The following is a 13,973-nucleotide window of genomic DNA, read 5'->3' on the forward strand; positions in this document are numbered from 1 at the left end:
CTCCTAAAATACCAAAATTTATTAATTTCTTAGTTCTTTTCTTTTAAAAACCGCTACCATGACAGTTGCCTCTCTTCCATAATGACAGTTAATGGTCAGATGTAATTTTATTATAAGTCATATCCAACCAAATATATACCCGAACTTATCTGATTTCTTATTCCACAACATTCCAAATACTTTGACAATATTATTGTCTTTGAATACAAATGATTGATTTAATCTTTTCCTCTCTTGAACAATGTGATCACATAATTTTTGAATATTTGTGCACCATTTTTGAAGTTCGAATCCTCCACTTTTCATTAGCTTAGTCATCTGTTCGTATATTTCCAATACATCCTCTTCTGTATCACCACCGGGAATTAAATCGTCGACATAATAATCTTCTAGAGTAACCTGTGCAGTTAATGGATACTTTTCTGTCTCATCTTTCGCTAGCTGTTGTAGGGCTTTTACGACCAAGTGGAGCACAAGCAGTCCCGAAGGTAAGTCTCAATAATTTAAATTGCTAGATAGGTTGATCAGGTCTTAGACGCCATAAAATCCTTTAAAAACCGGCATCCCGTTAATCCACAAGAACTTGGCGATACATTAGTTTTAAATCGGCTACAATACAACAGGTATGTGCTCTCCACCTAAATAGAATGTGTAGTAGAATCGGAAGTCTTGCTGTAATCTTGGTCCTACTAATAGTGTGTCGTTCAGAGAGACATTGCTTACTTCTTGCTTACACGACGCATCAAAACGATTCAAACTTTTCTGGTTCCTTATCCTCCCGTACCACAGCGTGGTGAGGAAGATGTTTTTTTTATAGAATAGGGAGGGGAACGAGCATATGGGCCACCTGATGGTAAGTGGTCACCAACGCCCATAGACATTGGCATTGTAAGAAATGTTAACCATCGCTTACATCACCAATGCGGCACCAACCTTGGGAACTAAGATGTTATGATGTCCCTTGTGCCTGTAATTACACTGGCTCACTCACCCTTCAAACTGGAACACAACAAATACCAAGTACTGCTCTTTTGCGGTAGAATATCTGATGACTGGGTGGTACCTACTACAGATATTATATTTATATATATATATATATATATATATATATATATATATATATAATATAATATTATATAATATATATATATATATATATATATATATATTATAAAACATATTATATATATATTATAAAGGGAAGAAAACAGTATGTTTCTATAGAAAGTTCTGAACAAAAGGAACCGCTGATTTCGCACATTAAATCTAACACACGTGGAACCCCCCAAGGATCAAGTCTAAGCCCAATCCTTTTTATCATATATACAGTGGGTTTAAGTCGCGAGTTAAATAGCTGTAAGATACATCAGTACGCAGATGATACTCAGGTATATCTACACTTTGATCCAAAAAATACAAACATTTCAGTAAATTTTATAAATAATGATTTAGAACATATATCTCAGTGGTCGGAAAAAAATAATTTAGTTCTTAATGCGAATAAATCAAAATATATGGTACTGGGCAGCAAACATCAACGTGAATGCATTAAGGGACACAACTTACAGATCAAAATAGGCAATGAATCTTTAGAACAAGTAAAAGTTGCAAAAAAATTTTCGTCAACGTATAGAACGTTGACGAAAATCTCAGATTTATAGAACATCTAAATCTGAAAATAAAAAATGCTTTTTATATATTAAAAGTTCTATATAGCTTGAGACCTTTCATGTCGGAGAAAGTGAGAGTTACCCTGGTTGAGTCACTTATTTTATCGATTTTTAATTACTGTGACACAGTGTATGGTCCCAGATTATTGAAAAAGACCGAAAAAGCTGTAAAAAGAGTTCAAAATGCTTGCACTAGGTTTTGTTTTGACGTTCCTAAGAGATCACATGTAGCTCCTTTCATTAATCGTCACAATATTTTAAACATGAAATCACGTAGGAAGCTTCATCTAGCAGTATCTTTACATAAAATTGTACGGAGCAAAAAGCCAAATTACTTATATCAAAAGCTTGACTGGCTAGAGAATAGAAAAGATAGGAGTGTCCGAGAAAATGAGAAGATTAAACTATTAATTCCTAAACATAAGACAGTAGGATTTAAAGGTTCTTTCAAATATGCTGCAGCAAAAATTTGGAATAACCTACCACCTCCCCTTACGTGAATGTCATTTTTCAATTGTAATTTTAAAAAAAAGTAGAAGTGGCTACGTAACAAAAACTTTACAAATTAATGCGAATGAAGCAAAATATGAAAGAATAGAATCCTAAAAACTTAGACTTCTCTTTATTTTTATTTAGTCAGTTTCAATTGTCCTAGCCGTGACGTACACATAGAGTTATGGTTGTTATGATGCGAAGATGTGCATGCGTGTATTAAGTTTTTGTTGTTCTATTAATGTTCAGCTTTAAAATATAGTTATTGACCTGGAGAAATTGCTTATTTACTTCTTTTTGTGCTATATAATTATGTCACCGGTTTCTCTTTTACTTGCTTTTATATCAGTTTTTGTTTTTTTTTATTTTTTGTTTTATCATTTTCATTATACTTTAATATGATACGGAACGGTGCGGCGCTCTCAACTAAATCAACATAATATAGAAGGAGCAAGCTGAAAATCAGCGCTGGGCATAGCACAGCACATAGCTGAGCTTGCAACCAATTGCGATACGGTCGTCAATGAAAAAGAGTGGTAAATTAGAAAAAATGTGTCCAGTATGAATAATTTGTATCTCATAAAAAATATGTATGTTTTTCTTAAGAGTTACTTTGTAATGTACGACCTATCTGAAGCAATAAATTTTTATTATTATTATTATTATTATTATATATATTTATATTCGCCGGGAAGGCAAATGACTCTACTCCACCTGATGGTAAGTGGTAGTAGAGTCCAAACGCGACGACGGTCAGTACAGACGGGAAAAACGTTCTGCACTAGCCGCCTTCGCCTTGCCGGCCCGCAAGATGCCTCTTCACGCCTCGTTTGAAGGAAGATGAGCTTGCACAAAGCTCTACCACCAGTTAAGATAAGTTATCAACTTCAATCTTGTTTTTAAGACCTCAGTATGATTTTGCTTAATATGGTCAGCAATTGCTTTTGTATAACTCTTCTTTGAGATGTAAATTCTTTTGTATTCTATTTTCTAATAATTGATATCTCCCCTTTGATTTCCATCCTTAACTTCTGGGTCTAATTTTTTAAATGGTACTGTAATTTTCTCAAATATTTCTTCACATTTAACCTCTTGTTTTGTTAGTTTCTTCCCTATTATATCTGGCTCTATTTCTATCTCCCAAAATTGTTTCAAGAGTTGATCTTTCTTGATTTGTAGATGCAGGTTAACAACTCTCGAATTGAACACCTTACCTGACAAAATCCAACCTAATTTGGTATTTTGTCCAATAGGACCCGATAATGTTTGAGTAGACCATCCAGCATGATCATACCATAAACGTCTACCCCTAAAATTATCTCTATCTTACCAGGCAGACCATATTTAGTATCGGCAAGAGGCAGGTTTTGAAGAGCAGGCCAGTTAATAATACAAGCTTTACTTGATGGAAGAAATGAAATGTAACACAAAATTATATATTTTAATTTAATTAATAACTCTTCAAAACAAAACTAAAAAAATGCAATTCAACAAGAAACACAAGTAGTAAATTTCACAAGTAGTTAATTTTTTTTAATAATAATAATGTTTCAATCCCATATCTCCTGTTGGGGGTTGAATATCTAAATACGGAAAATGATGGAATCCCCAAACAAACTTTCAACCCCTTTTTTAGCCTCTTAAGGGTCAAATCCAAAACTACTAAAATTAATTTTAATCATGCTTATAGGCTTAATATTTAAAATAATTTTAAAAATTGATGTCAAAATTTCAAACTGATACTACTAGGACATGTGAGGTGTCATATGAAAGGGTTCCATGTGAAATTCGTTGAATAGTGCTTTAGATAAGAGAATTTATCTGTCATAATGCAGAATATATTTAAACTTTGAAACGCCATCATAAACAAAAAAATGATAAAAATATCTTTTCAAAAAGTTTTTATTTTTAGTTATTTCTACTTTTTTATTTTTTATGTAGATACATATGTTAACTTGTTGCTCACACTTAATATGAGGTAGTTCACTTGATACACTTTGAATTTTAAGATCTCATTATTTTTGTTTTAAGAGTTACACTGCTGTATCTGATAACTTAATTCGTTTACCATTTTTACCATTGTTTATATTCAAAATTCTACTAAACCAGAAAAGACAATGTAATACATTTATTTCTAACATTTGTTTTTTTGTTTTAGTGGATTTTTTACACAATCTGCCTTGAAGAAATTTAATTAAAAAAATATATATATAACGACGTGGTATTGATCACGTGGGGCAATTCGTTGTCGGAGCCGTTGTCAGACATGTTGTAGGCGCAAAGTAAAAGTTCAGTCTCGTACAACTGTTGTTTATTTGTTCGCTTACAATCGTTAATCACAATATAACAATTAACCACAACGATTAAAGTGGTTGGAAACGCAGCAAGTTCGATACAAGAAGACGACCGTTCGCCCCGGAGTCCCGTTCCCAAGTCCCCTAGAGAACGTTCAGCAAACCTCAAGTCTGATGTCAAATCATTAACAACTCATTATTCATTAAGTGGGCACTTTGAATTCCTGTATCGACCTTACTCAAGCGTACTACTTGACGTTTCCTAGAACCGCTTATAGACGGCGTTGTACTTAAATTATGGCGTCCCATCTTTGATTCTGCGACATACAGGGTTACAGGGTAATATGTCACGATCCTTTTAAAGGGTTATAGTTCAGGACAATAGCTATCAAATGACCCCCAAAATGCTTATGCAAAAGTGTATCGTTTTAGAGTTATTAATTTTTTAATATTTTTTTTATTTAAAGGATGTTTAAGATTCTAAAATTCAATAAAAAAAAATCAACGTATTTTCCCTATTTTTTTTTGTATTTCTTGCTAGGGTACATCCTAGTTAATAATAACCAGTTATAAAACAAAAACAATCTTCAAGCATTTTTAAATTACAGATCCAAAACTGTACAACTTTTCGATTTTTAATTTTGATTCTTTAAGTTACTCGCAATTTTTTTGTAAAAATCACTATGGCTCTTATCGTGCGGATCATTTTAAAAACATCTGCGTTTCCTTAGCTATCCATCGGTACATAAAAATAACAGTAACAATCATAAACTCAGGAGAAAATTAGATAACAAAGAGACCAGGTAGGAAATTCTAAGAAATGCTATTGTTAAGAAATTAAATCTGGATCAAAGACAAAAGGACCTCAATGCAAAGTAGTTAAAGATTATTTTTAATAGGGGTAATAGGTAAAAAAGGAGAGATAAACCAGAGCTGTTTGTGGAATACTATTATCAATTCCTTTGAATTTACCGTCATTTTTTCTAATTTCCTTTTATCTCATTTCTTTTAGGAATAAGAGTAATAAAACCTTGTCGGGGTACATAATACTCACTGTACTCGCACTGCTCGTATAGTGTGGACGCGCTTTAGTGAATATTGATCTCTTAAATTTTTGAAAAAAACCGCTTCGTTTACTGGACTCTGTTTCTTACAACTTCGTGACTCGGCTAGCTAAAAGGAATTTGTGATTTGTGTTTATGATAACTTGGCGCGTAAAAAGGACTATTATGGCTGCAGAACAAAATTCTTCTCGTCGTCCGTACTCTAATGAGGAATACGCTGACATCTTATTTTGCTATGGATATTGTAACGGTGACGCCGCAGCTGCTCGTCGTGAATATACGACACGAGCCATAGTGATTTTTACAAAAAAATTGCGAGTAACTTAAAGAATCAAAATTAAAAATCGAAAAGTTGTACAGTTTTGGATCTGTAATTTAAAAATGCTTGAAGATTATTTTTGTTTTATAACTGGTTATTATTAACTAGGATGTACCCTAGCAAGAAATACAAAAAAAAATAGGGAAAATACGTTGATTTTTTTTTATTGAATTTTAGAATCTTAAACATCCTTTAAATAAAAAAAATATTAAAAAATTAATAACTCGAAAACGATACACTTTTGCATAAGCATTTTGGGGGTCATTTGATAGCTATTGTCCTGAACTATAACCCTTTAAAAGGATCGTGACATATTACCCTGTAACCCTGTATATATAAGCGCTCTAAAAAACCAGCGTCATCTAGCGGAGAGGACGGGTAAATAAAAAATAGCTGATTCGTCTGTGTCGCATCTATTCCAGTGTATTTGTATTATCTATGAGTCAGTTCGAGCGGCGCGTGGAGTGAAGACGTGTTTCAAGAAGTGAGCAAGTCAAGAAACCAATTGAAGCGAAGATTATTATATGAAGATAATAAATATAAAAACAGCTCTTTTAAGAGCTTGACATTACGTCATACTACGTCATTGCATGCTGCTTCTTGTTTCAAATAAACAGTTCTTTTCAGAGCTATTCAAAGCTTTTGTTTCAAGCGATGACGGCATGCGTGGCGTGTGTATTCTTGTTGCTATGCGTACTGCTATATAAGCGATGGTTAACATTTCTGACAATGCCAATGTCTATGGGCGTTAGTGGCCACTTACCAACAGGTGGCCCATATGCTCGTCCGCCTTCCTATTCTATAAAAAAAGACATCTGTTGCACACACCCAGGGATCTTCCCGCCCCAACGACCCGTCAATAGCGATGGACGGCGAAACAGGATACCGCAGTCATAAGGGCACAGCCCTTGGAATTGCCATCACCAGACCCCATCATAGAAGGATGAGTGAAGTACCATACGGAAACTAACTGTTTAAGTTATTTCATTATAATTTCTCGTACCTTGACATTTTTAACTCAGTTGCAATTATACTACTTTCAAGGTAACTTATGCCTTTATATATTGCGTTTAATAAAGGTTGCAAAGTTTAAATGTTCACATATAGAACAAGAATTAGTAAAATAGAACGATTCGCTAGTAACCTATAAAATTCAAAACAGAAATATTTACAAAACCGAGTTAATAATTGCAACCGAGTTGTAATTGAATGATATTTTTTATAGACATTTATGAATATTCATATATTACATATAATATATATTTTCTTCTTGATTAATTTTAGTATTACACATAATGCATTTTTTTTTAAATAACTATAATAAAATAAAATATTTTTTTAAATTTAATTTTGTGATATTTTAAAACTTTGTGTTATATTGAAATGTTAAATTGTATTTTCTGTAATAATATTATTAGTTATGTCAATGCTATTGATTATTATGTAATGTTTTATTGAATTTATTATTATTGTTTTTTAATTTAAATCTTGATATACTACAATTATTATATTTTGCATGATGTGATAGCCTATAATTAAAAGGGCATTTAAGTTATTGTTAATAGTTTGATAATGAAATGAATGTAATAATGTTTTCTTTTGTTGGTTATCCAAATAATAATAATAATAATAACCTAAAGCTTTAAGCTACTATGAGTTTACCGTCGGTGCGTCACGGTAGGATGCGCAAGCGATCCCGTGACGACCCTTCGACAAGACGGAGTGGGTACCGCTGGTTTTTTTGTGGGTATTCCGGCGCCTTCAGTGCCGAGAGTCCCACATACTCCCCCACCTCATGTGGGGGAAACGCGTAAATGCGTTTTTCCAGCGAAAAAAAAGCCACTATTTGTTTTTATTCAAACTAAGTAATATACTAATATTACTTTGTTTAAATAAAAAAACTCAAAACAATCGGATGAAACGATGCGATTTTGTATTTAATTTATTTATGTATGTTAGAAGGTCTGAGTGACCTTCTAAAAAACTGTACAGCGCGTTTCAGAAATTGACTTTTGGGTCAATTTCATCTATGGGCTAACGACCGCGACATATCTTATAACAAGAAAAAACATACGTTTTTATAACTTTTGTTGAATCAACCGATTTTGATGAAACAAAAGACTAAACGGAAAATCGAAATACTTCTTATAATCATTTAGTTATTTCAATTTGTAATTTTTAGCCGTTTTCGAGATTAGCCTGGACAAATAGACAGACAAAAATAAAAAAAAGTTTTTTTATAGTAATTCGCAAATAGGCAACCTACCTTTAAAAGAGGCAGTTATTTTGAAATCACAGACAGACACATTAATTTTATTTATATGTACAGAAGAACAAAATGTAAATAAGGCTTTTTCCTTTAAGATTGACCATGACCTTGTTTCGCGTCCGACGAGCTTCCATTTGAGGAATTTGTATAATGAAAGAAATGTAACGAACATTTTTTTTTATTTGCCTTTTTACATATTTTGAAATATTGCTAATTTTTTACAAAAATAGTTTGAATTTTCCTTATCCGAATACAACGGTGATCTTAAACATTATCAATACATTTAAAAAAATAAACTCTCATATGCACCAACGCCGCCGGCACCTACGCGCCGGGGCCCAGCGCGCGGCAGGCGGCGTCGTTGCGCGCGCCCAGCGCCAGCGTGCGGCCCGGCGCCGCCCCGCGCCGCGCGGCCCGGCGCCGCACGCGCCGCTCGCGCCGCGCGCCCAGCGCCGAGCGCAGCGCCACCGCCGCGCCGCGCGCGTGCGCCGCCACGTCCGCGCGCACGCACAGCTCCACGCCGTCGTAGAAGTCGAGGTCGGCGGAGATGGTCATACTCGGCTCCGCCTCGTCGGCCGCCTCGGCCGTCAGCGCGCCCCACGCCGTCTCCACGCGCGCCTCGCCCTCCGCCACCGCCGCCCCGCGCAGCTCCAGCTGCGAGCGGGCACTGCGCGACCACAGCGACACCTGCGCCTGCGCGTCGAGCGCCAGCGATACCAGCGCCTCGTATCTGTACGTCAGCGCCGCCCCGCCGAGCAGCGGGAGCGCCACCTCCGCGCCGCCCGCCGGCCGCAGGGCGCGGAGCACGGGCGTCGGCTCGCTGCCGGTTCCCGCCCACACGTGCCCTAGAAGTTCAGCCTGCAAAAGAAACGCGCGGGTCAGTACGGCCCGACGGCACGAGGTAACCGTTCGTGTGGGGCGACCGACCTGTCCGGAGAACAGTGTGTATGTATGCGCGCGCAGACCTCCGACGCCCAGCGCGAGGCCCCCGCTCGTCGCCTCCGCCTCGCCCTCATCCTCACTCGAGGACTCCTTAGTCGAGTCTCCGGCGAACGCTTCCAGTCCACGCGTCCAGATCTCTACCTGAAGTATTCATCATGTTTGATTTACGAAATTGCGAGAATCCATCGAACGATTTCCGACACTGACGCTCAGAGTGTCATCCGTGACGTTGGCGGGCGACAGCGTCAGCAGGCGCACGCGACCGCGCCGCAGCAGCCCGCCGCGCGCCAGCTGCACCGACTCCAGCAACGCGCGCCAGCCGCCGTCCGCAGCCGCCTCGCGCACTAGCACCGACGACGTTCCTACAAGGAAGGAATTGTTAAATATCGAACACAAAAGATGATTCAATCGATTCAGCCGAAAACTGAAGCGCGACCGACCGGCCATTGCTTGTGCGTCCCATCCGCGCAGACGGAGCGGCAACATGCGGATCAACTTGCGAACGTGCTCGTGGTCAACGGCGAGCGCACGCAGCCGCTGCCAGGCGAGGCGCTGCAGCTCGGAGGGAGCGCGCTCGTGCAGCGCCAGCAACGTGCGTGGTAAACTGAAAGGCGCGACGGCGCTGCAACGCAGCAGCAGATCGAGTGCCGCCGCGCGCACCTCCAGCGCACGCGCGTCCAGCACCAGGCGCTCCAGTCGCAGCACTCGCTCCGGCGTCGCCAGCGCCGCGGCCACGCCCTCCAGCGCGTCGAGCGCCGCCAGCGCCGCGGGCCCGGCGCCACGCTCGGCGTGCTCCAGCAGCGACTCGATCGTGTCCTCGCGTTGCAAGTTGCCGAGCGCGTGAATCCTCACCCGGCGACACTCGTCGTCCTTGAAGCGAACGAGATCGTAAGCGTCTTTCCGTCGCGAAAGGAATTCTCAGTACTGAAAGACGAGCGACGTCCTGACCTTGCAGTTAGCGAGACTCCTGGCCAGCGCGTCGCGCACGACGCCGGCGACCGGCTCGGCCGGTAGGCGCGAGGCGGCGGCGCCGGCGGCCAGCAGCGCACTCTCGACTATGCTCGCGTCGTTCACCTCCTCGGCCGCGCGGAGCACGTCCTCTATCACCGACTCCTGCGAGATTCGATCGGTCAGTCAGAGGGACCGTCGGGCCGCAAAAATAAACGTCCAACAGCAAAGTCGCCGAGGGCGAGGAGCACCTGCGGGCGAGGTGCGAGTGCGAGCGCGGCGAGGTAGCGGCGCGCGAGGTGCGGCGTCACGTCGGGCGAGCGCAGCCGCAGGAAAGGCGCGACGGCCGCGTGCGTCGCCGCCGAGCCCACCAGCCCGAGCGCCTCGCACAACGTCTCCCTGCAACGACACGGGTACTACCGAAACTGAAAACCTTAACCTTCCACGTCGATGGAGTCATCGGCGGATACCGACAGCAGGTCGGGCTCGGCCAGGTCGTGCAGCAGCGCGGCGACGGGCGCGGCGGGCGCGCGGCGCAGCGCCCGCAGCAGCCGCAGCGCCGCCCGCGCGCCGCGCGCGTCCCCCCCCGCGCCCGCGCCCGCCCCGCGCGCCGCCCGCGCCGCGCGCAGCGCCTCCGCCAGCTCGTCGTCCGCGCCCTGAGTGACGTGGAGTACGTTCGATCACAATTGCCACGAAGTTTAGCACTTCATTTGAAACTTACGATTGGAGTATGTTACGTATTCGAGAATCGATCGATGCAGATTGTAATACATAATATTAGAAGACGTAATACGAATTATTATTAAATATTACTGAGGAGTATCTGTCGTTTTTTTATATCAAACAATTATATTCTATAATTTTAATCTGGCAACGATAACGTTGACTCGAACTGAACGATACTCTTCATGGCGTGAAATGGATCGTTTGGTAAAATATAATACAGTAGAACCTCTTTAAGTCGAACCTCGATAAGTCGAAACTCATTATCTCTATAGCTCGTTTTAAAAAAAATACGGACTTTTTTAATACATATTATATAGGGTACATATATTTTTTTATTTTAAGGATATTTTAAAATAATGTTGATTTATAATAAATATGTTTGTTACCTCTGTAATTTGATTTCTTTTTTATTTCACTTCTGTAACTCTAATTAAAATTGACCTCTCTCGAATCTAACTAGAATGAACCTCACATTGATTTAAATTTGAAAGCACTGTTTTTTTATTCACAATTTAAACTCCCTCCGAGGTCCTAGGTTCAAATCTCAGGTCGTTCTGATAAAAAGTTATTAGATTGGACGGAAAAATCTTAGTAGTAGCCCGGAGTCTGAAAGTTGGAAGTATATACACTCCCGGGCCTCGGAGAGCACGTAAAACCGTTGGTGCAACTACACTTTCCGGTCGAGAAGTCCTATGTAGTTGACTTATCTCTTGAAATTGGCCGTCGTGGCCAAAATCGATCTGAAGGACATCATATGTATTCATGTGACATCATATTTTATATTGTTGGCAATGTGTATATATGAACTTGATATGTATTACATGATATATATTTATACATGTAATTACTAATAGATTATATAATTTCGAATCGAAAAACATTCGAATATGCATTTAAAGTTTGTGCACATTTGACTATGTCAATTTATTACGAAGTTTTAAAAATCGGATGTAATGCATGACATTGCGAGCACGCGTTCGAAGCATTATCAATATTCTCGGGTCAAACGTGACTCGCAGCCAACGGGCACCGACGCGTCCGACGACTATAATAAACATTATTATATTATATCTGGAAGACAACTCAGTAATCGGCATCGTCGATAATAGGGCCGCGTGTCGTCCGGAGTCAGGCGCGATTACGACACGACGCATGAGTAACATCGACGTGGCCTCGCGTGTCGACGGGCACGACACGGCGATCGCTATCGCAGGCTCACTCGTGCGGCGGAGCGAGACAATTATTGGTGTTTTTTTTTTAAGTATAGAACTCGCCGTCATAGGATCACACTAGCACTAGCCAGCGCAGGAGACTCACCCCCGAGGCGGCGGGCGGCGGCGCGGCGAGCGGGGCGGGGGCCAGCGCGGCCGGCAGCGCCGCCAGCGCGGCCGCCAGCGACGCGGCGCGCGCGGCGCCGGCGGGCGCGGGCAGCGCTCGGCGCGCGCGCAGCCACACGCGCGCCTTGAGCGCGCCCATCTCGAGCAGCTCCTCGGCGTGCAGCTCGTCCAGCGCGTCCAGCGAGTCGCTCAGCGAGTAGCGCGTGAGGCGCCGCGCCTGCACCGAGTCGAGGCCGACGGCCGGCCACTCGGGCGCACTGCATCGTCGCTGTACAATTTTAAAACTCCTTCCGAACACTAGACTTATGGAATGAAATTTTCTATGGCCGCCCCTTGTACCTTAATCTTTCGGATGACTTGCTTAGATAGGGTCTCGTATACCACGTCGCAAGTTCCAGATATATCTATCTCCCGATGCTCTCCATTGAATGCTTGTATCTGAAAATTATGATCGGTCGCTACTCACTCATTCTATTTTGGGCTAAGTATGCTTTTGTATGAAAATAATTATATACCTGAAATAAGCTTATTAGTGATCTTTTGAAATTCTGAATATCTATTAATTCATTTGGATCCAAATAGGCGGTTTGGACGAGTCCATTCTTCCAGTGAGCATAGAAAGTGGAATGAGAGTATGCATCCCAGACGGACTTCATGGGCATGTACTCAGCGCTGACATGTTTACCTCTTGACTGCAGTTGAGGCGACACAAGCTGCAATAAATTGCATTAGTTTGAATTATGTTTTGTAAATTAAATATATTTAAATATTGATAATAAAAGACTACTGTAGTTATACCATTGTTTTAATAAAGGTGATCTGGAGAATATGCAGTAATACTTATTTCAATTTAACTGAATTACATTTGAATTGGAAAATATATAATTTTTAACAGAAATAACAGTATTATATTATATAATTTTGAATATTTAAATTGAAGTTATCTCACAGTGCACGTATATTATTATAAATAAATTAGAAGAAATAACATTACTTCTATACCTACCTCAAACTTTAGCAAACATTCAAATTCAGAATCGATCCATACAGGGTACACGTTAAGAGCGGCCTTCACTTTGTAGCTGACCTCTTTTTCTCTTCTGGATGCATCGTTTAGCAGAACCGTCATATCAACGTTATAGGATACCGGCGTTTGGAACAACCTTATTTCGCCATAGTTCACCCGGTTCTCTGACGAACTAAATCCAAAATTCACTAAATAAATACAAACTAAAAATATTAAATGCCATTTCATTTTGGTGCGTAAAAACTTCTAAGATTTAGAAACAAATACTGGCGCCATGAATTTTATAAAGTTCATTGAAAGTTGATAAAGTTCGTTTGTCAACTTTAACACCCACACCCGTTTACTATTCATGACATACTAAATATTTAAATAGAACTTGCTGTCATTGTCATCAGTCATGTCATTCTACAGTCAGTATTGCCATGCCATCCTAATAATATGTTACTGATTTAAAATTTAATAAATCTAAATTAAAGCAAAAAATATGTTCATAGAGATGTTGTTTCCTTAATTAAAAGCCCTTGATATTTTTTTATCATATTGTGAATTGGAATTCCTTACAATATATTAGGTCCTTACATATGAATTTAGCGTTTTGTCGTACTGACCACTTTGATTTGAAATATCTCCTCTTTGGTTAAGAATTCCAAATTAAAATTTATAAAATCATTTAGCTAGTACATTTGAGTATTGAAAACAGTCATTCATTTGTTTTTTTCTCATTATTTTTTCTTTGGCGTCGCTTATTACCGCACAATGGAAAACATGAAATATCGGTATATTTACGAGTACGAGTTCTACCGTGGCACCAGTGCTGGAGAAACAGCTCGAAAGATTAATGATGTGTACGGCGCTGGTGAAAAGAAAGCACGGTACGTTTTTTGG

The 13,973-nt window shown here is 40.3% G+C and overlaps 1 protein-coding gene across 1 annotated transcript; it reads right to left on the reverse strand.

The window, feature by feature from the left end:
- Positions 1-8,270: 8,270 nt before the first annotated feature.
- Positions 8,271-13,434, reverse strand: LOC126771562 (microsomal triacylglycerol transfer protein). The gene is made up of 11 exons (XM_050491474.1): positions 13,068-13,434; positions 12,577-12,774; positions 12,401-12,499; positions 12,012-12,329; positions 10,473-10,654; positions 10,250-10,397; positions 9,999-10,163; positions 9,491-9,920; positions 9,258-9,412; positions 9,036-9,191; positions 8,271-8,966 (listed from the first exon to the last, which is right to left on the reverse strand). The coding sequence occupies exons 1-11, from the start codon at positions 13,314-13,316 to the stop codon at positions 8,433-8,435; spliced, it is 2,634 nt and encodes an 877-aa protein (XP_050347431.1). The 5' UTR covers positions 13,317-13,434; the 3' UTR covers positions 8,271-8,432.
- Between the last annotated feature and the right edge of the window lie 539 nt (positions 13,435-13,973).

This window comes from Nymphalis io, chromosome 11 (genome assembly GCF_905147045.1).
Source record: "Nymphalis io chromosome 11, ilAglIoxx1.1, whole genome shotgun sequence".
Classification (NCBI taxonomy): domain Eukaryota; kingdom Metazoa; phylum Arthropoda; class Insecta; order Lepidoptera; family Nymphalidae; genus Nymphalis; species Nymphalis io.

Excerpts from the sequence above, each read along its gene's own strand:
- LOC126771562 (XM_050491474.1), bottom strand. The coding sequence starts at position 13,316 with ATGAAATGGCATTTAATATTTTTAGTTTGTATTTATTTAGTGAATTTT. Across the intron at positions 12,775-13,067 it reads AATGTTTGCTAAAGTTTGAG|CTTGTGTCGCCTCAACTGCA; the intron begins GTAGGTATAGAA and ends AATTTATTGCAG. Across the intron at positions 10,655-12,011 it reads TGCGCTGGCTAGTGCTAGTG|GGCGCGGACGACGAGCTGGC; the intron begins TGATCCTATGAC and ends CACGTCACTCAG.